This window comes from Lissotriton helveticus, chromosome 6 (assembly GCF_964261635.1).
Source record: "Lissotriton helveticus chromosome 6, aLisHel1.1, whole genome shotgun sequence".
NCBI classification, from domain to species: Eukaryota; Metazoa; Chordata; class Amphibia; order Caudata; family Salamandridae; genus Lissotriton; species Lissotriton helveticus.
In genome coordinates, this window is record NC_136067.1 from 501071847 (window position 1) to 501097345 (window position 25499).

At 42.3% G+C, this 25499-nt stretch overlaps 1 protein-coding gene across 11 annotated transcripts in view; it reads left to right on the top strand.

Annotated features, from left to right (window-relative positions):
* The window catches only part of MLIP (muscular LMNA interacting protein), a 1868253-nt gene that overhangs the window by 1365787 nt on the left and 476967 nt on the right, over positions 1 to 25499 (top strand). For 10 of the 11 annotated variants that reach the window (XM_078647952.1, XM_078647955.1, XM_078647953.1 and 7 more), the window contains 3 exons: positions 21623 to 21685; positions 21769 to 21846; positions 21942 to 21998. The exons of the other annotated variant lie outside the window; for it this stretch is intronic. In XM_078647952.1, coding sequence (XP_078504078.1) covers positions 21623 to 21685; positions 21769 to 21846; positions 21942 to 21998 — 198 coding nt within the window. The remainder of the gene's footprint in view (positions 1 to 21622; positions 21686 to 21768; positions 21847 to 21941; positions 21999 to 25499) is intronic. 11 annotated transcript variants of the gene reach the window in all.

Genomic DNA, 25499 nt, shown 5'->3' on the forward strand with positions numbered 1-25499 from the left:
AGGTTTTGTGCATGGTCCATGGATGTGAGGGGTTACGAGTGCTGCGGGCCACCAGGGGGTGGGTGGAGCCAGGATGAGGACTTCGGTCTTGTCTGAGTTAAGCTTGAGGCAGCTGTCCTTCATCCAGGTGGACACTGCCTTCATCCCATTGTGGAAGTTGCTCTTGGAAGAATAGATTGCCGTTGTTTGTTGGCAGAAAGCGAACATTTTTTGGCTCACCTCTGAACCCAAAAGCCTGTATTTGAATTGTATGGAACTGTGATTAGCGTGATTAGTGTGATATTGTCTTGCAACCTAATCCTTTTAAAATTCACAGGTCGCACTGACTGTTATTGTTTTTAACTTTCACCCTGCAATCAGATCATAATTGAATTGCGCTTTGTCTAAAACACCGTACTTACTGAAAGTCACTCGCTCCCTCAGGCGCTCTAGCTCCGGGTTCGTATCCCGGCCAGCACACTCCCAGCTGATCGCGGTCCCGCCTACTCTCCACATAAAAGAGAGTGCGCCGAGCGGACTCGCGAAGAATAGATTGCTGTTGTTTGTTGGCAGAAAGCGAACGTTTTTTGGCTCACCTCTGAACCCAAAAGCCTGTATTTGAATTGTATGGAACTGTGATTTGCATGATTAGTGTGATATTGACTTGCATCCTAATCCTTTTAAAATTCACAGGTCGCACTGACTGTTATTGTTTTTAACTTTCACCCTGCAATCAGATCATAGTTGAATTGCACTTTGTCTAAAACACCGTACTTACTGAAAGTCACTCGCTCCCTCAGGCCCTCTAGCTCTGGGTTCGTATCCCGGCCAGCACGCTCCCAGCTGATCGTGGTCCCGCCCACTCTCCACATAAAAGAGAGTGCGCCGAGCGGACTCGCGCAGCGTCGCGCCGGAGTTGTGCCGGAGTCAAGCCCTGCCTGTCTGCGCCCATCCGCGCCAGACCAGCGCCACCCGCCACCCCACCTGTGCGCCCTACTCCAGAGGAATCATGCCCATCATAAGATACTCTAGGAGTGAACTGCTGGCCTTGAACACAACGCCCGTGGTAAGTGGCAACAAACTGGATTCCACGACAGCAACTCCAAAGTCCCCTAGTGTGTTATGCTTATATTCCAATGCCCGCTCTCTCCCAAAGCATTCACTAGAAATATGGGATATGTTAGACCAGATTGCGCCTGACCTCTTTTTCATAACTGAGACATGGCTGCAAGAATTCTCCGCACCAGACATAGAGTTGGCCATACCGGCTGGATATAAAATTTTAAGACTGGACAGAGTTTCCAAACGGGGTGGAGGGACAGCTATTGTCTACAAATCTTACATACAAATCAGACTAATTGACACCCACCTGGCCAGTTGGGGAGAAATACTAACTTTTTCCCTGGCACTTAGCGACAGGGAAGCTTGGAAAGGATCCCTTGTCTATAGACCACCAGAAAGTAAGACAAATTTTCCCGCACAACTCCTGGAAGTATTAGCCCCGCATGTACTAGCAAGCAAAAACTTCCTCCTTCTGGGTGATTTTAACTACCATGTAGAATTACGACAGGACCCCAACACAATTGAATTAATCAACTGCATTCAAACGCTAGATTTAAGATTACTAGAAACAGAGGCTACCCATGTGGCGGGCCACACGCTCGTTTTAGTGTGCACAAACTCTAGCAAAATTTATATTAGTGAGCTCTTTCCAGTTCTATGGTCTGACCACTCAATTATTAAATTTAATATCAACTTACCTTCCCCTAAATCTGTCCATCAAAAGGAAATAAAAATGTCCCGTGCCTGGAATAAAATAAATGTAGACTCTTTTATGCTCTCCTTTACACCCCTGACCGCTAACACCAACTCAGACCTAAATCAAGTAGTAATCGACCTGGATCTAGCCATAACGGCCTCCTTGGATATTATAGCACCCAGGCAAGCAAGGAAATGCCCTAAGAAAAGATCCCCCTGGTTCACTCCAGAGCTAAAACCGGCCAAACTGGCCTCAAGAGTAGCTGAACGTAAGTGGCAGAAAACAAAGAGAGAAGAAGATAAAATTCTATACAAGACTCTCCACAAAGATTAAATGAATCAGCTATCAACAGCAAAAAAAAACCACTTAGGCCTAAAGATCACCCAAGCCGGTAATTCCCACAAAGAATTTTATAACATAGTAAAGGAATTTACACACCCTGCTGCATGTCAACCCCCCACTGTAGAGTCGCAGGAATGGGCTGATACCCTCTCATCCTATTTCTGTGACAAAATCAATGCTAACCATGAATCCTTTCCAAAATGTGATCAGGCATCTAACCCCATAAACCGGGAGAGCCTGCAAAAATCTGACTCACTATCGCTTCACACCACTCTAAATGAATTCAATAAAATATCTGAGGAAGAGATCAGAAACATAATGAAGAAAGCCAAATCTGGATCCCCTAGTGATGCAGCCTCAGCTCAAATTTTGACCAAAATAGCCCCAGCTCTAATACCCGAACTATGCACTATCTTTAATCTCTCACTGTCCCAAGCAACATTTCCAGAATCCTGGAAAGAAGCCACCGTAAGACCAATATTGAAGAAAAGCAATGCGGACCCAAAACTACCAAGCAACTACCGCCCCATATCTCTCCTACCCTTGTTCGGCAAAATGTTGGAGTCTAGTGTAAATAAGCAGTTGACCAACCATCTGGAAACTTACAAATTGCTGGACCCCTCACAGTCGGGATTCAGAGCCCGTCATAGTATGGAGACTGCTGTCCTGGAGGTTGTCGACAATATTCGATCTGCACTTGACTCCAAGAAATCAGCAATTTTGATCTTGCTGGACTTGTCGGCGGCCTTTGACACCATCTCACACAGTATCCTTTTGGAACGGCTGTGTGAGATTAGTGTCGAGAGCATAGCCCACAAGTGGATCCAGAGTTATCTCTCGGGGAGGAAATCCAGAGTCAAAATCGGATCCTTTTCATCTGGATTCTCTGATAATGATAAAGGCGTCCCACAAGGATCTATACTAAGTTCAACTCTATTTAATATATATGTGTCCCCCCTAGCCAAAATAATTAAAGACCACAGATTTGATACGGTGTCCCTCGCCGACGACACTCAAATCCTGGTCACTCTGGGCCCAGACCTCAACGATACAAGACTCAGGTTCCAACAGTGTATGATATCGGTGAAGTAATGGATGTCAAACAACTACCTCATGCTGAATGAGGGTAAGTCCGAAATCATTCTATTCGGCATGGCTAAAAAGATATGGACTAAGGAATGGTGGCCAACTGCCTTAGGCCCTTGCCCAGAACCAAAGAGCGTAGTAAGAAATCTAGGGATAACGCTCAACGACAATTTATCCATGACCCCCCATGTGAATAAAATTGTGCACACCTGCATAGGCCTGATGCGAAGTCTGAAAAAGGTATTCAAATGGATACCCCTCGCATCTCGCAAACCTCTAGTCCAGGGGCTCATAATTAGCCGCCTAGACTATGGCAATGCGCTACTGGCAGACATTAATGAAGGCTCCCTGACTAAACTTCAGACCCTACAAAATGCAGCAGCTAGGCTGACCCTGGATTTACCTCCCCGCACTCCATCTGCCCCTTGCTTGAAAAAACTGCACTGGCTGCCAGTCAGACAGCGCATAAAATTCAAAGTCTGTTGTCTCGTGCACAAATCACTACAGGGCCAAGGACCGCAGTATCTGATGGAAACATTTAGAGAATACTGTCCCCCAAGAACTCTGAGATCCTCAAATAAACGTCTCTTAAAAATCCAGAGAGTGCGTACTGTCAGGAATGGAGATAGAAGCTTCTCAAGAATTGGCCCTGCAACTTGAAATGCACTTCCCCTTACTCTAAGAAGCGATCCCAATCATAAGTCCTTGAGAAGAAATCTGAAAACATGGCTATGCTAACCATTACATATCAAAGGCTTCCGTTCACATTCAGGGTAATCTTTTCACAGCGCTATGAGACCTAAGGGTGACCTATGCGCTATACAAATTAAAATACATAAACATAAACATTGGTGGCTGTGGGTATGCCTGTGAGAGACAGATTCAGCTGGGTGTCATTGTCGTAGAAGACAATGTTGAGATTGTGGCTTCTAATGATAACTGGAAGCAGGTCTATTTAGATGTTGAAGGGGGTGGGGCTCAGGGTGGATCCCTGCGGAACTCAGCAACTGCTCTATGTGGGTTCCTACCTTGTACAGAAACCGGCTGTCTTCACATCCTACTAGTCCCACCTGTCAGTCCCTGTTCTGCCATGGCTGGTGCCGTTTGAGCAGAGGGACGTTGTTCACTTGACAGGTGAATACCACCAGGTGGGGAGGTTAGTGCTCTTGTGGCCACCATCTCACCCATTCCCTCCCACCAGCCCTGCCTATTTAGGGCAGGAAAGGGCATGGACGCATAGCGAAGTGTTAGATCTTTCTAGAGCTCAGAACTACCAGGTAAGGTAAAAAACATAACTGTTCCTTTAAAGTGGGACAGAAGCGCTGCACAAAATTAGTTTAAGTATAGCTCAAAGTCAATCTTAAATTCTTTCTCAGGAAAGTGTTTTTACATTGTTGGGAAATTGTTTTAATATTGTACCATACCTTGTACTTGAACTGGGTGTCTTCACATCCTAGCAAAGGGACATTTCTCACTTGACAGGAAGTGAATACCACCAGGCGGGGAGAATAGTGTTCTAATGGCCACATTCTCACCCAATCACTCGCACCAGGCCTGCCTATTTATAGCAGGAAAGAGGATGGACAGGCACAGCACAGTGCCAGTGCAGCACCAAAGGAAAGCCCATCTGCGCATGGCCCGCCAGCGTCCAGAACCCCTGCCCATTTTCTTTTTTTTCCACTTTTCTCCAACGGTGACCTAAGAATCACTGATCAGTTCTTAAACAATGGTACTAAATTTTTATTCAAATAGCACAACAAATTAAAAGTTAGATGCAACTCCGAAAATTCCCCCAATCTCCCCCAAACTGTGAATTACCATTTAACTGCAGCCAATGTAAGTTTATCCTTTCCCAATGGCCATCAGCAATCAGTGCTGATGGAACGAAGAAAGGGAAACAGAACAAAGATATAGTGGGGCTTTATGTCAATGCACAATCCATCCCTAAACATGCATTAGAGGTATGGAGTTTACTAGATGCAGGAAAACTTGACATCTGTCTCATAACTGAGACCTGGTTACAATCCACAGCCATTCTTGATGTAGCAATGGCATTTCCCCCAGAATATAAATTAATAAGACAAGACAAATACACATAAAAAGAAGGGGCGTCCTCACCATAGCATATAGCAAAAGACTAAAGATCAGCACAGTAAAACTATTCACAGCTGACTGGATCGAGCTGTGTATTTTCAGAAAAGATCAATTAAACAGGTGATCATGGACAGGTGCTCTCATCTATAGACCCCCAGGGCCCAAGACTAACTTTAGCAGTAAATTAACAGAACTTTTTGCCCCACACATTCTGACCGCAGAAAACTTTCTACTCATAGGAGACTTTAACAATCGTGCAGATCTGTCTTTAGGCGGTAATACAGTCAATTAATCGCTAATCTTAACAACCTAGGGCTGGTTCAGAGGATGATCGGACCTTTGTACACGGCAGGACACACCTTAGAGCTCCTGCTCACCAATAATTCTAAATCAGGGTGAACCCACCTGTCCCCTTGATCTGGTCAAATTACAGTCTACTAAAGTTCCACCTATAAGTAGCTCCAACCTGCAAAGGCACCTTATCTAGTCAGAAACAAATTAGATCCTGCAGAAAAGTAAACAAAGTCTACTTCCCCTCACACTGTAGTTCACCTATACTATCTGGCCATCAGGACTTCTACAAAACATTAGACACTTTCGATAAATAAATCATATTAGCCTTAAACAAAATAGCTCCAGTAACAAAAAAAACTGTGGTAAAGTCAATCACAAAGTGAAAACCTCAACTTGGTTCAGTTACTCCCTGAAAAAAGAAAAAGCAGCAAGTAGGAAAGCTGAACGCAAATGCAGAGTAACAAAAACCATGGAGGACAGTCAAGCCAATAAAAGAAAGCACAGGCAATATTTAAATACCATCAAAAAAGCCAGGAAAGCGCATATGATAAATAGAATTGAAACTGCAGCTAATTCTCATACAGAATTTTATAAAATTGTAAAATAATTTACAAACCCTACATATTGTCAAACTACCATTCCAGCCTCACAAGACAAGGGAGAGAAACTCTCCATCACTTTTAAGGAAATACAAATATAAAATATGTAACACTTTCCCCAAAAGCAGAGCAGAAGAAGTACATTTAGGTGATGACAATAAGGAAATCATCTGCTCAGTAAAACTAGATGAATTAACCACATTAACCTAGGAGGAGGTTAGAATAACTCTAAATAAGATTAGATCAGGATCGCTAGAAGACCTAGCTCTACCCTATATCTTGGCCATCCTATCCCCGGTTCTCCTTAAATACCTCACAGACCTCCTTAGTATGTCTTTAAACCTGGAAACAACTTTTCTAACAAAATGGAAATCAGCATGGGTCAAACCAATACTTAAAAAATCAACTGCAGATCATAACGAACTAGGTAATTTCTGACCAATCTCCTTGCTTCCTTATTTTGGGAAAGCAATGGAATCACTGTTCAACAGACAACTTACTGCGTATTTAGAAAGCAGTAAGCTATTCGACCCCTCCCAGTCAGGCTTTCAGGCAGGACACAGCACGGAAACTGCTCTTGCAGAAGTAGTAGACAAAATTAGACTTTCACTAAACAAGGGACAGGCAGCAATGCTGGTCTTATTATATTTATCGGCTGCTTTCTGCACCATTTCTCATACAGTCTTAATACAAAGGCTGCAGGAGATTGGGGTCGCAGGAAAAGCCCTCAACTGGTTGAGGAACTACCTGAAGAGACAGACAATTTCAGTTCAACTAGAATAAAGCCATTTGCGTGCCTCAGGGGTCTGCACTGAGTCTCATGCTGTTTCATATATACATTGCCCCACTCGCAAGAGTAATCAGATCATATGGATTTGATGTTGTTTCGTAAGCAGATGACACTCAACTGGTAATAATGGGACCCAATCCAGCTGACACTAAAATCAGATTCAAAAACAGTATGAATCATATTACCAACTGGATGAAAACAAACTGCTTACAACTTAATTTAAGCAAGACGGAGGTTATATTATTTGGGAAAATACAGGAATACTCTCAGATGACTCGTGGCTGACTAGTCTTGGCCCATGTCCCTCCCCAAAAACAACAATATGAAACCTAGGCATAATAATCAATAAAAAAACTGTTGATGAAGAACCAGGCAACCCATATTCTGGGTACCTGTTAGAGCACCATGCGTATGCTAAAAAAATGTTTCCAATGGATCCCACTGCAGCCCAGAAAAGCCCTGGTACTAAACCCCGTCGTAATGTCCATCCACCACCATCCTAAAAACCTTACACTGGCTACCAATAAAGAAAAGAACAGGTTTCAAGCTTATCTGTCTCACACACAAAACCCTACATGGGAATGGGCCAAGGTACGTATTGAGAAAAATGTATCATTATGAGGCACCAAGGAATCTCCATTCAGGAGGAAAACATTTGTTGACCCCGTTTTGGGCCAGAACTGCAAGCAATGGCAGCAGATCTTCTTCCTACTTAGCCCCTCAACTGTAGAACCAGCTTTCTACACACTTCCGAGCCATTACCGACCACAGAATATTTAAACAAGCAATTGCATTGCAACAGGACTCGCATTTACACCAGACCTATTGCATTGCATCACGGACAACGGGAAGGGGGGAGGCACGGACAATGAGTGTGCGGGCGGGGGGAGGGTGAAGGCATGGACAACGGGAGTGCGGGCAGGGTAGAGGGGAGAAGGGGGCAAGAAGGCACGGACCATGGGAGTGCTGGTGGGGAGGGGGTTGTGTAGTGTAGATCCTATATTCCCAATAGGCTCAACACACAGGAATAACATATCCTATAGATGTGACGTAGGACTTATCTCTACTAGGTCTCTATCGAATATATTAGACTTAATTGTGAGTGCCAGCTAGCTCAGAGGTCACTAGAAACTTTCTCGAATAAACAAGAAGGGATTAGTTTCAGACAACTGCATAAACATGACAACTTTGTTTCCCCCAAGAATAAAACTAATCTTCAGAGTCGTGGAAACAATAGATAGATATTTTACTCAGTAAATCGTGCATGCTTCGTTTTATCAGAGGTGCAGAGAAATAGAGAAACAGGCGTTTTCAATAAAAGTATTTATTGAACAGTCTTCTTTCTCATGCAATTAAAGTGAACTGCTACAATCGTAATACTGGTTGCAAAGTATAATGCGTACAGTAAGAAGAGTATTATAAAATAATACTGTAAAAGTATTGTATGGTTTCTAGACTATAGATAAATACATACATAAATAAGAAAGCTAAAAAATACTCAACTAGTGCTTCTAAAATATGCTACCCCGATGTACCTAACCTAAGCCTAGTATGAGGGATAGTCGAGCTGCTCCCAAACACCGTGTGTTTGCTAGGGCAAGTGCAGGCATATTTATTCCTTGAAGGTGCCTAGTTTGACGTACAGTCGGACATAATTAACGTCACCAAAGGACCCCAAGGGAATGGTAGTTCTTGGAAAACGCCATGATTTCTAGGACAAATCAATATTCAAGTAAGGGAATGTCCTTGACTGCTGAAGCCGAGTTTTCAAAGAAATCCTTGTGGCTTTCTGGAACTAGTGGAAGTAGCCATGCCAGGTTTTGGACTAGTTTGGTTATGTCTAAATATGGGTATGATTTCTATGTCTATATAAGGGCAATGTGAATTATACCTATATAAGGGCATTAATCGGTAAATTTCGCTCAGATCCTGAAACGCCATACAACACCCACTCCACTTTATTATGTTCGATATTACTAAATTCTAAGCATTTAAAACATATCTAAAGCATAATGTGTTATAAATCCCTCCCAAAATACATACCATGCATTCGAAATGGTTGTACACAAAAGATGAGCATTTGTGCTGTACACATTTAAAAAAAGCAATATTTTCATTCAAAGCATGTAGTGTGACATTGGAAAAATGCTTATTAGAACCAGTCATGAAATAACATTTATGAAATGTCTCCTAAATACAGAAGAAAAAGTCGAGACCATTCCATGACAGAATATATACACTGCTCAGGCTGTGGACAAGGTTAAATATTGTCCTTTGGAAGCGTTTCAAAGAATTCTTGTTCTCTAAGAATAGTTTTACTTCAAGCAGATTACTTTGTGCCAAAAAAAAGTTACATTTTGGAAAAGTCAAATCGCAGAAAAATAGACTTCTTGAGGTTGGAAGTTTTGTTTTGAAAAGTGAAGGTCGAATACAGTGCCCCATAGAACGCTGTGTGCTAACTTCAAAAGTCATTCTCGTTGTTAGGAGAAAACATCAAATCTTCTAAGCTGGCAAAGAAATCATCTACCACAGTAGGTGAAAGTTGGACCACTTCATTAAGTAAACCGATAGCACAAAAATATGAAACATCGCCGTCAGCGTTAGCCGTATTAGCAATGTTCATTGGAGATGGAGATGGTACCTGTGTGCCTGTCGATCCATGTATCTCAACAGATTGCGTCTGTGAGATCTCAATGAATGCCGTTATCAGGATTGGTAGCCGCTGGGGACAACATGATGCATGGGTAACAACATCCGTTGGCAGTGCTGATGGAAGTGTTAGACAGACATCCAACACGCATTCTTCTCCACATAGCAGGCATCGTAGAACAGGTAAGATGCAATCTTGCCAGATTGGTCGGAATGATAGGAACCACGTGGTATTCAGGTCTCTTAGACAAGCCAGGCCCAGGATCTGTATCATGCGCTCACAACACTTCATTGCCAGGAGAGTGTTCTCGATGGTAATCTGGGTGTCATTGCTGACCGGACTTGCCATATCGGAGCAGAAGGAACAACAATAGTATTCCTGCTATGTGTCCCAAAATGAGAGGCAGGCCGCTGAACACAGAGTGCACAAAGTTTGGAAAAATGCAGAGGACTGCTTCAAAAGGTGCTAACAGTCCCAAAAAACTGTCTTAAATACATTTACAATACCACTGGTATCAGACATGTTTAAGATACGACCTAACATTTCTATGAAATGTATTGGACAGTTTGTGGATAAAAGGGCATGTATCTCTGCAGAGGACCTTGCAACTTGTAGTTCATACGTCTCTTTGGACAAGGTCAGTGGCACAGTTTTTTGGAAAAGAATGGCTTTCATTCTGCTTAAAGTATCAATTCGAGTAGAAGAGATGTTCAGTGAAGGCCATAGCGGAGACTCCCCGTCTGTCTTAGCTTTAGGAAACAATACTTGCATACAGCAAGTGACCCTGGCTGACACAGTTACGAGATAGGCTATTCCTGGCATCATTCCACAATAGCTGTGATCATTCAACATTATATAGCTCCCGTTAGAGAGCTGCCTAAAAATTGGATCTATTACTGTTGCTGGAGAACCTTGCAAGTGGCAGGATAAGTGGTTCGAAGAACCTTCACAGGCTCCATGTAAATTAATACCCTGGCATAAAAGTGTACCGCTTAGTGTGCTTTTGCATTGTGTACCACTAAGAAATACCTCTTTTCCCTCACTCCAACATTTGTGTGTGTATGGTAATTCCCAGGTTGACTGTATGTATTCCTTATCCAACCTTTCATACATGGCCATTGGTATATGTTTCAAACAGTATTGAAAGTTGAAAATTGCAACAGGCAGGGTGATTACCCTGTGTATTATCCATTCTGTTGCAGGCTTTTCTGAAACAGTTAATGGTAATCTTTCCAGTTTTTCAATGCTCAGCACTGTATAGTCTGATCCTTTCCGTGCCAAGCTGATTTGTTTATCTGTAAGGTTAAATACAGCAAACAATGACGTAGTGTTGATTAGACACCATGGCACATATCCAGAATGAAGATTTTGCAACGTCCAGCCTAAAAGCATTATAGAACGTAATTGTGACTGTCCATGCTGTAGCATGAGAAAGTCCTGTTCCATTATGTCAATGGCAGAGTATACTATGCTGTCCAAAGAATAAATTCTGAATGGCTGGGTCGGTAACCCATTGTCAACTACCGAGAGTGCTTTCTCTGAATTAATACAATAAATTTCTTGTATTCTTTCTGCAGTCTTTACCTGTGTCTCTGTCCAAGCTTCATTATATATGGCATACATACCTGCATATATGAAACGTTTATGACGTTGTTTTGCAGGGCCTAGTAAGAAGTCGCTTAAATCAATGCCATCTTTAAGTAAAGATAGTGTTGTTTAACCTCTGTAAGTGTAGATTTTTGTAGCCACTCAAGGCACAGTTTTCCTACACTGTATGTTGTTACTATTCCTGGATGTTGTCTCTGGACATATCTTGGATCTGGCCTAGTTACTGTAAACCCTTGTGCCTTGTTCAGGAATCTATCTTGACAGTTATTCGTGTCTGTGGGCCAGATCAACCATTTTTTCCAATCAGGATCAGTTCTGTTTTTAAGTAAAATAGTTTTTTACGTCAACCCACCCTACTGAAGTGTTTTGACTATCAGGTGTAGGTGTAGGTATGGACAGTTTGTTTAAATCTTTTATCTTGGCCATGCCAAGGCAGGATATCTGTTGAACAGTGTCATTCAAAAACATTATTTGTTCAGGAATAATGCAGGCTTGAAATAAAGCTTCTATTCCCTGCACTTGCCAGTCTTTTGAGCCCCAGACAGTTTTTGTTTCTATGTTGTCACTCCAAAAGTCAAAACCTAATTGGGACAGCTGGACATAAAAGGCTGCTGAATAAATTTGCTTTGTATTGGTTAACATACTTTTCATTCCTGTCTTATTAACATTTTGGATTAGTGGTATTAAAACCTGAGAAATATGGAAATGTTTTATAGAATGTTTTTGAGCTACATTTTGGTGGTGTTGGACAATGTTCCCATTGATTGTAAGTATACATATTCCTACGGTTTGTAGATTTATGCAAGTAATGATGACCATAGTGATTATAACAATACATTTGTGCATAATTTGATGTACCTTCTAAGTATTCATGTTTCGTAAATTTAGCAGACATCTCTAAATCTGACATCATATTATTAACAATCTCAAAGTCCCAATCATCAGAAAACGTGCTGGGTGAAACAAAGTCACTCAAGGAAACCTTAAATTGATGTGGAATCTTCAGCAGCTCTGCCGGACCATAAATGTCATAATCAGTTCTGTCCCATGCTCTACCACCAGTTATAGGAACGGCTGTGATGTTCATTGATGTCAAGTCTCTTTGTTCACGATGAGATGATTTGTGTGGCTTCAGGAGCAAGTTGATGTTCTTACTTGCTGTGTCCATTTTACTATATTTTCCATTTATCAGCATCCCCATAGTTAATACCATGATTAGCCAAAGTAGGAGAAAAAGTACGCCTATCACAATCCAAAGTTCAACCCATGGTGAAATCAGATACGTTTTTTCAAGTTGCTGAAAGAGTTCTGTTACTTGATCTTTAAAAGTTTTATTTGCTGGCGTTATTTCAGACTCACTGGGATCCTCAGAAAACGTATCAAAGTTAATGAAATAGCCAGAGGCAGTTCTGCCAATTTTTGGAATTGCATCAGGATTTTTCTAAATTACTGTGGCTACCGGATCCTTTGTCATATTAGTGTAGTCAGATGCTACATCATTGCAGACAGGAGTGTCTTGACAAACTGTTATTTGGGTCTGAAGAGTCACACGTTCCATTGCTTTATTGCTTAGTCCTTTGTTTTGTGCTGCAGAGTCTTCAAAAGTTATTTGTTTCTCAGTCTGAACCTCTAGGATAGTAGCAAGATTTGGTCTTTTGCTACATCTTTGTAGTCCACTGGGCCTACTACTTATTAGCGCACACATGATGTGGCTTGACCAGGTCGATGGATACAAACCTGTTCTCTTTTCTACCAGCAAGGGGCGGCAGTAACACTGTTCTTGATCCGTGCATTGCTCGTACAGGTACTGGTTTTCTGTAAGAAGGCCCAAATTCCTTCTTATCTGCGATCTTTTCTCCAACTAGATCCCCAATCTTTGGAATCCAGACAGGCCTTGCTGGGATGGGTGTTTCTCCTTCAGTGTCCGTTGGCTTCTGTATTGTGTTGCTTTGACTTATCCTTTTTTCGTTTAAGTCCTGCAAAACAGTCAAACGGCCTTTGATATCAGAGGGTTTTTGTTCCACCACTGAAGTGTGACAAATGAGGTCCTGGACAAGCATTCTATTACCAAAAAGGATTTCATAGAGAATTTCTTGGCAGAATATTTAAACTACGTTGGACACTTATTAGATGTTTGACCCATCCGTCACCCAAGCCTAATACCCTAGCTGTTATAGATTAATTTATGTCCTGGTTTTTTCTTTCTACTACAGAACTTCCCTCAGGATGGAAAGGACTCGAATACCGCAATGCAAAGCCCAAATTAACCATGGCCTCCTTGTAAACTTTGGAGCTAAACGCAAGACCCTGGTCAGAATGTAGCGTGCCGACTGTGTATGTGCCGATAAAGACTCGCAAATCTTTTATAACAGTTTGGGCGTCAGCCGAGTGCTGAGGCCACATCCAAATGAATCTTGAGCAGGAATCCACTGCTACCATGATATATTTGTAGTTACCATCCCTCTGTAAGGGCCCACAGTGGTCCAGGTAAACGCAAGCTAATGGTTTATCTGAAATTAAAAAGGGCGTCTGCGCCGGGCGTTTCACGGCTGAAACCTTTATTTTCTGGCAGATTTCACATTCCAAAACATAGTTTCTGGTCTGTTTCCTAATGTGTGGCCACCAGTATCTTTGTTTTAGTAATGACACTGTGGCAGAAACACCTGCGCGTGCAGAGGTAAGCCCTTCATGTGCTGCTAAGATTAGTCCTCATCTATGTTCCATGTTTGGAATTACTCTATCCCCACTCCAGGGATTCGAGCGAAAGGAACATTATTTACATCAGTTATATATGAGTACTTGAGTGGAAAGCCTTTTGGTAAAGTTTTACCACTGTCTTTATTGGAAGCGGTGACAGCCTGCATTAATTTGCCTTCTATTTTTGTTTTCAAATGAGTGATTGCAGCTACGGAAGCCGTTTGCACAGCTGCCTTCGCGGCTTCGTCAGCTAATGAATTCCCTTCAATGTGAACGCCATCACATTGATGACTCAGGGCCAGATGTAGGAACCCTAATACCGGTCGGTAACGGCCAAAATTACCGAATTTCGGCCGTTACCGACCGGTATTAGGCATTTGGGATGTAGGTGGCTACATTTCAGATTCGGTAATTTACCGAATCGGTATTCAAGAATTCGGTAAATTACCGAATTCTTAAATACCGATTCGGTAAAATACCAAATCTGAAATGTAGGTAGTGAGCGCTTTTCACCTGTAAGGATTCGTTATTTACCGCCAACTACAAGTTGGTGGTAAATAACGAAAACCGTTAAAAAAGCAATTTTTTGCTTTTTTAACAGTGCCATGTGGCAGACATACATGCCCTTAGGGCATGTATGTGTGCTACATGTGCACCCAGACACTATTCAGGGGTGCAACAGGGTGTCAATGTGACACACTGCCAACCTTGTAGGTCTTCCCCCCTTACCGATTCGGTATTTACCGAATCGATATTCCCCATTCATTCCTATGGGCCTACAGGCATACAGGCCCATAGGAATGAATGGGGAATATTGCTGAATTTTACTGATTCGGTAAAAATTACCGAAGTAATACCTACATACCATTTACCCATTCTAAAACACCGAATCGGTAAAATTCGGTATTTTAGAATCGGTAAATGGTATTTACCTACATCTGGCCCCTAGTGTATGGATCACGTGAGTCTTTTGTAGTTCTTTGTGTAATTGAACTACTTGTTCCCAAAGCAACTTATGCTTGATTGTGCCACCTTTTGCATCTTTGAAACCGTTTTGAACCCAGTACTGCAAGTATTCATTGTAAGGTTGAACGCAATAATACGAATGGCACACTATTAGTGTGGGGAATTTGCGATCGGTATTTTCAAGCGCCATCTTGAAAGCCTGTAGTTCAGCTCGCTGAGCTGTACAGTCTCGGAGAGATTGTGTTTTTGTGACCATAGGTCGGAATTTACCATCGCGCCAGCGACCTTTAACAATCGCGCACGCAGCACTATAAGCTTGTTTACCCCCAGTTTCGGGCTGTGCTTATCCGTCTGTTTAAATTATACATCCGTACAGTTCCAGAGGCAGAATCTCAGTGGGCAGAGGACATTCTTGTTCGTATTTTAGAAATTCTTGTGTTTTCAAGTAAGGGTCAAAGACGTATTCAACGTCTATTGCAGCAAGAGAGTTAACCCATTGTATCCTTCTTGGATGTAAAGCCTTAGCATTTGGGATGCTTGCTTTCGTCACTTCCTCTAAGGCAGGTACAGGAGTAATGACCAATATGCGCTTACCCAGTGCGAGGGCTCTCTCTTTTGCCACTGCAGTTTGAACCGCTGACAGAATTTTTTCTGTTGAAGTGAATTTCTTTTCAGCTTGTGTGTACAAGTGTGATTTGTAAGCAATTGGTACTTTTTCACCCTCATTAAAGGTTAAGTACGTAAATCCGCATCTTCCTGGGATTATTCTGATGACAAGATTGCGTACATTTACGCGTGTCTGTAAATGTGATGTTGCTAACATGTCTGTTTGCACTGAACGCAACATTTCTGTGTGTTTTTGAGTCCAATTAGTTGTTTTAAAATCTGATTTGATTAATCCGTAGAGAGGTTTAATCCTTTCTACGTAGTTTAGAATGTAAATTCTTCCGAAATTCAGGAAACCTAGAATTGACTGTAAGTTTTCCAGCATTTTTTGAGGTTGGAGCAGCGCACATTTTTCTAAGAAATTAGCTGCCAGGCTTTTACCTTCACTTGATCACTCGTATCCTAGAAAAAGGACGTTTAGGTGGGCAATTCTTGATTTCTTAAAATTGAATGTATACCCTTCAAAGGCGTAGCTAAGTAATATGGTGTTCACCCTTTTCCACTGCCTGTCCAAATCATCGTCTATTAGATAGATGTCATCGACATAAGATAATGCCTCATCATCATACATTTGTAGTAACTCTGTTACTCTGGCTGAGAATGACCCCGGACTATTCTTGAATCCCTGGGGGAGATGACAGAAGTGACGATGTGTCCCTATGATTGAAAAAGCGGTCAAGTACCTGCTTTCAGGTGCAATGTTTTGACAGAAAAAACGATTAGAAATATCTAATGTGCTTTTATATTTTTTGCACACAATGATATTCATCAGTGCTGCACTGTGTGCATTTTGTACTGCAAAAGTTTTGCAACAAGAGTTTAAATGTCTGTAGTCCAAAACGAGACGATATGTATTGTCTGGTTTGGAGACAGGAAACAAAGGATTGTTCATTGATGAGGTGCATGTTCCAATCACCCCTTGGTATTCAAGTTGATCTAATATCTCCCTGACCTGTTTTTTAGCTTCTGCTTAACTGGATACTGCCTCTGTGCAGTTGGTTGTGATTTTAACTGGATTTTGGGCTGAGGAGAATCCTCATCCCATCCCACATGATTTTTATATAATGCTGGAGCCTAAGCTACAGCCCATTTTCTGGCATAGGTGTATTTTAAGCGAATTAGAATATGATTGGGAAGGCTGGCATAATGATCGATTCCCCATGTGGGCACTCCCTGACACATTTTGGTGGCCAGTCTTCTTCAACTAGAAGAATGTCATAACCCTTAGAGAGCTTCTCCCAAAAGAGTGCTCTTATTTTCCTAGGTATGTCCCCCTCCATCCAGAGCGTTGTTTCTTCGATAACTTATGGGGTACACTAACCCCGGTATCAGCTGTTTCAACTTGAATGTACTCATTCAAGTCCACTGTCTCCATATGATCCTTCAAGATCTTGCGAGCTATGGTGACTTCTGCTTCGCTGTCCAGCCCTGTCTGGGCCCACTCCCCGTTCTTGAGTTGTGTCCTCAAGATCCTCGGCCTGTCTGATTTTTAGACCTGCTACCTTCTTTTTGCTGAATTGGGTATTCTTGTTTTTTGGAACGTGTTGATCGTCTTTGGATTTCATGCGCTCTTCCTTGTGTTCTGATCGTCCTCTTCTTTCCAATTTCTGTAAGGAAGTCTGAAAGGTATGAGAGGAACGTGTATCAGTAACTTGATATCTATCAGGTTTCCTCAAATTATCCCTGTTCCTGAGGTGATACCTCTTTTCAGAGGGCTCCTTTTGAGGAGACCTTCCTCAGGACTGAGAACGCTTCTCAATAGAAGTTTGTTTAGTATTTTCCCACTTCTTTTTAGGAGTAGTGAGAGTGTTTTTAATAAAGACTTTTTCAGGACTTTCTGTTAGTTGGGGTATAACTGGTTTTCCACCCAAACTATCTCTTCCTAGTTCTTTGTAGGTTTTTTCAATTATACTGGCCAGTTCATATGGTTGCTCAGTTATGTCAATTTCCCTTATTTTCTGGCAGATCGCCACGGATGCTGCCTCACCTTTAATATTAGTTAATATTATAGCTGAGACCTGTTTGAAATCTTTCAGTAATTTCATACCCAGATTTAAAGCAGGCTCTGCCCCGTATTCATTTTGAATCTGTTTCAGGAAGTCTGGTATCATCACCATCAACGGAACACCATGTGTTTTTGTGTAGATTGCAGCAAAGACTCTACCCCAAGTGTCGCAGTCCTCCAGGTGTAGTGCGATCCCCATTGGTAAACAGATTGTTAAAATTCTGTGTTTCTCATGAGGTGTACTGTCAGGAAATACTGCCAGGATTTGAGTAATTTTTTGAGCTATCCAGAATAGAATTTTTTCCCTTTTTGCGGTCAATTTACCAATGACTGATTGTATAGTCTGTGGTGGGATTTTATTTGTGTTTCCCTGGTGAGGGATTTGTTGTGGAATCCTTATAGGAGGTTGGACTGTTTGAGTCCGCATGACATATTGAACCAGTTATCTATGTATTTTTATCAGTTGTTTCAGTTGAACTAATAGTTCCGCACCTGAGATTTCTTCAATGGCAGGGTGGGTATACACCCGTTACAACGGATCTTTTACTCCGCACTACCATTACAACGCGACCATTACTCCGCATACCATTACAACGCATTGCGCTGGGGGGCGTTCTAGGATAGGGAATAAGTATAATTTACTATCCAACACCTTCCCTAGGGTCCACGGGGACTGGAGTTAGAATAGTAAATTATACTTACCACTATCCAGCGCCCCAAGGCGCTATGCGTTGTAACGGTATGCGGAGTAAAAGTCGCGTTGTAATGGTCTGCGGAGTAATAGTATGCGTTATAACGTCATACATCCGCAGGGTGTGGTGTATAGCTGGCTAGTACCGGCCATGTTTCTCCTGGTCTACCTAGTGGACTGAGCCTGGTAATGTGATTTTGACATTGTAGGGCGCCTTTAAACCAGAGCTGATGCTCTTGGTAAGTTAGTGTAATTTCAATGTCCTCGAAAGGAACGTATTGCGTTGGATTATCCTCTACTTTGTAGAAGTGAAACACATGCGATACTGCATTTGCTTCAGGGACGATTATCCATGAATAGAATACCTCTGTCTGTCGATATTCGTGTGCCTCTATGGCAAAAATTACCCTACCACCTCTTGATGATAGGCCGTTTGTTATAAGCTTTATAGTGATGGTTTTCTTTAAGTTTACCGGGATGATTATAGCATCCGCGTCGGTTTGTTGGAATCCTGTAATGTTTAAACCCGGTTGGTCTGCAGCTGCAGCTCCACCGGTTCTTGTCGGTCTACCTGTCTCGGTGTCACTATCCGACATTTTGTTGACTGAAAGTTTGCAGAGCAAGTTTCAAGGAAATAAAGATAAGGTGCACAATATTTTGGAATACTGTATCCTTCAATGTTGAATCAAACCAAAAACTAATACATAGGATCTTCGTCCTACTCTGTTATGGTGGATATTTTATCCTTTTACCCACTCCAGACGTCTATTGGAGTATTTTACGGGAAAAAGGGGTCTCTGCGAAAAGCACGACTGAGTTACTCTAGCGTTAAATTAGTGCCTTACCAAACATTGGGCGCCATGTAGTATATTTCATATATTCTCAATAGGCTCTGCGCATTGGAATAACATATCCTATAGATGTGATGTAGGACTTATGTCTACTAGGTCTTTATCAAATATGTTAGACTTAATTGTGAGTGCCAGTTAGCTCAGAGGTCACTAGAAACTTTCTCGAATAAACAAGAAGTAATTAGTTTCTGACAACCGCATAAACATGGCAACTTTGTTTCCCCAAGAATAAAACTGATCTTCAGAGTCGTGGAAACAATAGATAGATATTTTACTCAGTCAATCGTGCATGCTTCGTTTCATCAGAGGTGCAGAGAAATAGAGAGACAGGCGTTTTCAATAAAATGTTTTATTGAACAGTCTTCTTCCTCATGCAAGTTAAATGAACTGCTACATTCGTAATACTGGTTGCAAAGTATAATTTGTACAGTAAGAAGAGTATTATACAATAATACTGTAAAAGCATTGTATGGTTTCTAGACCATAGATAAATACATACATTAATAACAAAGCTAAAGCTTCTAAAATACGCCTACCTCGATGTACCTAACCTAAGTCTAGTACGAGGGAAGAAGTAAGTGTGGTGTAGCATAGGTTTAGTTTTATTTGCCAAGAATCTATCCAAGATTTCTCTTAGGGTCTAATCAGCTCCGTACCTTTGTTTTAGAAGGAAGGAGGTCTGGTATCTCTGTCTCGGGACTCGATTTCCCAATACACCGCAAGGGGAGCTTGGAAACACTGGAGCTGGATTCTCAGCAAGAGAAAGGCAGCCTCTCGATCAGTGCGTCAGCTGTAGGGTCGGCTTCCTCGGCACTTGCTGTAGCGAGCTGCTTCGGGCAAGTAGATAGTTGAGATGCTCCGAACCACCGTGTATTTGCTAGGGCAAGTGGAGGCATGTTTATACATTGAAAGGGACTAGTTTGACGTAAAGTCGGACATAATAACGTCACCAAAGAACCCCAAGGGAATGGTAGTTCTTTGAAAATATGCTTGATTCCGGTCCAGGAAAGACATGGCTTGGCAGTTCGGGCTGGACTGTTCCCATGAGGCACAGGGTCAAGGCTGATTTGCATATGGCCATGTCTGACCTGGGGTGGTGTGGAGTGCAAAAAAACGATGGATTTAGGCCCAGATCTCTGTACTGGGGTGAATGTATGACATTGTTCTGCATTCTGTCCATCAATTGTTGTTTTTGCATTTGTCACCCCGAGTGGGATGGGTATGCTCAGACGTGAGTCCCATGCTCTCCACACCACTGGAGTCAAGCTATCCAGGCTGATGAAGGCTGATAGCCAGAAACCGGTCCTTGGATGCTTGATTCCGGTCCAGGAAAGACATGGCTTGGCAGTTCGGGCTGGACTGTTCCCATGAGGCACAGGGTCAAGGCTGATTTGCATATGGCCATGTCTGACCTGGGGTGGTGTGGAGTGCAAAAAAACGATGGATTTAGGCCCAGATCTCTGTACTGGGGTGAATGTATGACATTGTTCTGCATTCTGTCCATCAATTGTTGTTTTTGCAGTTCTTTGAAAACGCCATGATTTCTAGAACAAATCAATATTCAAGTAAGGGGATGTCCCTGACTGCTGAAGCCAAGTTTTCCAAGAAATCGTTGTAGCTTTTTGGAACTAGTGGAAGTAGCCATGCCTGTATTTGGACTGGTTTGGTTATGTCTAAATATGGGTAAGATTTCGATGTCTATATAAGGGCATTTTGAAATATACCTATATAAGGGCATGAATCGGCAAATTTCGCTCGGATCCTGAAATGCCATACACCAGTGAGAAGGCACAGAAAAAATAGTGCTCACAGACTAAATAACATGCACCGTACTGTGTAACACAAGAAGTAAAGGGGCCTTTAGCCATGGGAGGGTACAAATGACTACATGGCCATAATAAGGAGGGACTAAATAATGAATCAGAAGACAGCATTTACGAAGGACAAAGACCCAAGCCAATGAAAAAATTGGCGGGGCAGTGGGCACGGCTTCCCTCATGTAGTGAACTACAGCATATCTTCACCAGAGCTGTGCTTGCGCGCTGACTCTAGGCTCGACCTAAAAAGGGCTAAAACCTAGATGTTCTAAAGTACCTCTTACTCTGTGACAACAATTCTTCTAACATTTTAGTCAACAGCAACATAAGGCCCTGACAGTGTGATATGTCTGACAGCTCTATAAAAGTCCATACCTTAACATAACATAACAAGGTTATGTCTTTCAGCCACTTCCTTATTTACATAGGTCACCACCCGTTTTAGAGACACTCCACTTTTTTCTTCCCACTTAAAGCCCTGGAATCCAAGCAATCTGTCAACTAGTGAATTATAGGCAGAGCTCAGCAAAATGATGTTTTCTGAAAGATGCAGCTTCTATCTCGTAGCAGTAGCATTGGGCCCTTTTCACAAGATTTACTCTTACTGCTGTGAGACATACACGTTATCTGAACACAAACTATAATTGTTTGCAACATAAAACGTATTGACTGTTCATGAACTATTTAGTGAATGCTTCCAATAACAAATTATTTGTTTTTCTCAATAGGCAACAGATGAATTAGCACAGTCACCACATGATGCAGAAGACATCTTTGATACATACTCTGAAGTAATATTTTTTTCATTTTTATTTCCTGTGCTACTCATTAAAATTTCAGTTCAGATGCTGATCTTTACCATTTGCTTTCCCAGGTGTGTTCTCCAGCACAGCTCAGGCAGCAGACTGAAGAAGTATGTGCAGCTATTGATGAAGTCTTACAAGATCCCTTGGTAAGGCAATATCTGAGGGAAGTCTGATGTTTTACTGCTCACTGTTCTCTCTTTAACTATTAATATTTGTTACCTTTCTGTCTGCCTCTCTTTAGCATCATGAAACTGCTCCTCCTTCCCCAAAGTTTTTGATTCATTCTGATGACAAACAGGTATGTAATTCAAAGCATCTGACTACTTAATGTATAGATAAACATATTATGTATTATCTTTACGGAGGACTTAATCCCGCATGACGTTATTTGTTCTTTGGTAAAGCGCTATGTTACCTCATGATATAATTATTTATATATATATGGAGGAATATATATATTCCTCCAATTCGGTTCACAGTTGCAGACCCCTGACGATTCTTATCTCGGTGCAATTCTTGTCGGCAGAGCCCCGCCGAAATTAATTCAACAACAACTTCCTGCTCGGAAAAGTAGTACGCACTCACAGGATCTTTGTATTTCTTGATTTTTTTTAATTAACCAGCAGTATCCAGTGTAAAAAACATACCGACGCGTTTCATTACACACAGCTAACTTGCCGTGAGCAAGTTGCCTGTGTGTAACAAAACGCGTCGGTATTTTTTGACAATAGATACTGCTGATAATTAAAAATAATCGAGAAATACAAAGATCCTGTGAGTGCATACTACTTTTCCGAGGAGTAAGTTGTTGGTATGTATATATAATATAAATATTGTCTTGTTTGTGCTTCTTTTTTGCCATGGGCCTTGCTAATTTATAGCAGCAGAAATCGAGATTTGCTTTTTGTCTACAATTTACAAAATAAAAATTGTTTTCCTGCCTCACAACAGTGTCATAGGATAGCAAAATATATAGAGTAAGACAGCACGCCACTACCAAAAATGAATTGTGGCACTAAATAGACAAATTAACAAGACTAAACGCATAGCATTACCATTTGTATAGAAATGCAGATCATTGTTTAAATGCATGAAACTGAAAATAGTGGAGTGCAATGAAATGTCAAGGCAATATATAACTTTCTTAAAAGAACACCTTTCAAATATTACAAATTAACATTTACTTCATAAGTCAGCTCAGTGTAATAGCGATAAATGCTTGCTCTACTGCTTTATCATGTAAAATTGGGCAAGTTAACTCACCTAAAATGAACCTGGGTGAATTAGTTGTATAGTATAAATATGGTTCCTCTGTACTCATTAGACAAAGCTTATAATTTAACAGAAAAAAACATTTGCTATGAAACAATGTTTTTCAATGATAAGTTACTCAATTTTAAAATGGAAAATACATTTTTTTATGATACAGCGCAAGTTACTTAACTATTATTGTCCACAGGTCGCTTTCATTTCTTTATACAAACACTCTTTAAATTGGTGTGTCAGCACTACTGAGAACTGTTATCTCTGTAAATAATTTGCCCAATTAAATAAGTATTTTAAAACTTTTGACTAGTTCTACATATCATTTATTCTTCTAGATAATAGTGCTTTATACAAAATGTTTCTTTTGTCTAATTTGCCCTAAAGAACAATTGTGATGCAACCATTTCTTTACCATGATGAATTGTGAAGTTTCCTCTACCAGGTGCTGTACAAAATCCACATGCGTGGGCTTAGCAGAGCCCAAACATTATAAATAATGAAGAGACGGTTCTTATTATTTAAACAGACATCGGCAGAGCCAATAGGTCTTGCTTTTATTTTAATAAAGCTGCTTCTTTATTGATTGGGTGCTTTTTTAGGTCTCGCGTCAGCGAAAGACCTTATGTCGCCCGTTTTCGGGAATGTGGACAGGAGAGGGTGCACGAGCGCAGAGCTGCTCAGTTTTGAGCTCGTGAGCGCGCACGGCGCCGTGCCCCTCTCCTGCCTCATTCCCTTGCGCAAACACTCTACACTCACGCATGCGCACATACACACACTGCATACACACACGCACCCTCCCTTAAACAAACACACGCGCACACAGACAGACACACGCACGCACAGACACACTCAAACAGACACACACGCGTACACCCCACCCCCACTCACCCCTCCTCTCCCTCAACACACTTACCTGTTCTGGCGGTGCTCGGCGGCGGTTCTGCCTCTCGGGCGGGCGGCGGTAGCGCTTCCCGGCCGCTCTTCACCCGGTCCCCCATCTCGGGACAGGGACTGAATGCGGAGACTTCGCAGGCAGCGCGGCGGCCCGGCGGGGACTTTTTCCATCTTCTCCCCCATTTCGCCATCGACCTAATGCCATTGGAACGCTTTACACGAGCACCAGGTATGTTAAAAGGACACATTCATTTTTATTTTTTTCACACCCGGGGATATTACTTGTTTTTTATTGTATCTGTCTCCCCCTCAGTGTGTATTATTTTTTTTTATTTGTTTCTCCCCACCCCCACTCCGAGATTGCGTTTACTTGTTTAATAATTAAATAACGGTGCCCACGCCGAGGCTCGAACCCTGGTCTCCAGCGCCAAAGTCAGCAGCTTCAGCAGAGCGCGCAGCCGGCCATGTGTTTTAGGTTAGGTTACAAATGGCAGCTTCGCTGCCGCGCTTGTTTTTTTCCCCAGCGAGCGCACACCACTCGTTCACTTTCTTGTTGTCCTTAGCGGTCACAGAGATGCAGTAAACTGCCTCATCTGAAATAGCTGCAAACACATTTCCCGAATAAAGGCATTGTAGCCATCTATGTAATGTTAATACGAAAGTCCGATGAATGTACCTAATCCCGCGCTGTCTCGCGCTCTGCTCATTAGAGCCACCATCACCTCTTCATTAGAATGAAAGTCGTTGAATTCCATGAGCCAGTCACAACAGAGCCACCTTCCTGCCACGGTGTCATCCTGCAGATGACAACGTTGGCTATTATGAATGACACTCCAAAACCCGGGGCAGCGCGGGCCCAGTGCAGGCTCAACATTAACATCCGCGGAGCCGCAGCCTGGCCCCTGATGGAGCTCCAGACTGCGGCTTCTGCTAGGTTGGCGCTATATAGCTCCCTGGTGCACACATTGAACAGTGTGCAGCCATTCAGCTTTACCACCACAGTCTGCTTTAGTTTGATCCCGCCTGACTCCCTCCTCACTCTGGGTCCCTCGCGGCGGTACCTGGGTTGAGATACTGCAGTAAAATATTCCCTGGCTCTACCGTATCAGAAGATGAACATGCCCGGGCTCCCACTTTGGAGAACACTTGTTTATCTCTCTTGGATAAGTAACCGTTATTGGTCTTTAGCCATCTAATGTGCTTCAGTCAGTTTGAGTGGTGACAGTGTTCTTTCTGCTGTTTCGTGTGAGAATCCTTCGTTCCACAGTCTGTTGCAGTGCCATATCTGTGAGGCACCTTCAGGGCTGTGCGCACTGAAGGCAGCACTGTGCAGCGGCCCCACCCAGATGGCTTCAGCAGGGAGGGCATCCGTGCGTGTTCCCCCAGGGATGGGGAGTGTTCACACATGCATCAATACCCAGGGCATGCTTGCTATGCACAAATAAATGGCTATATAGCTGCACAAGTATGTGTTTGTGCTTAACAATAAGACTGTAAATTCAATGTTTAAGGTCCAAGATATAACAGTGCAATTCAATTAACCTTGTGCTTTGATTCACTGCTCTCATTCGCAGAACAACCTGTTTCCACATAAGGTGGTGCGGAGTGGCACCCCCTGTGTGTGCACGTTTACACTGTA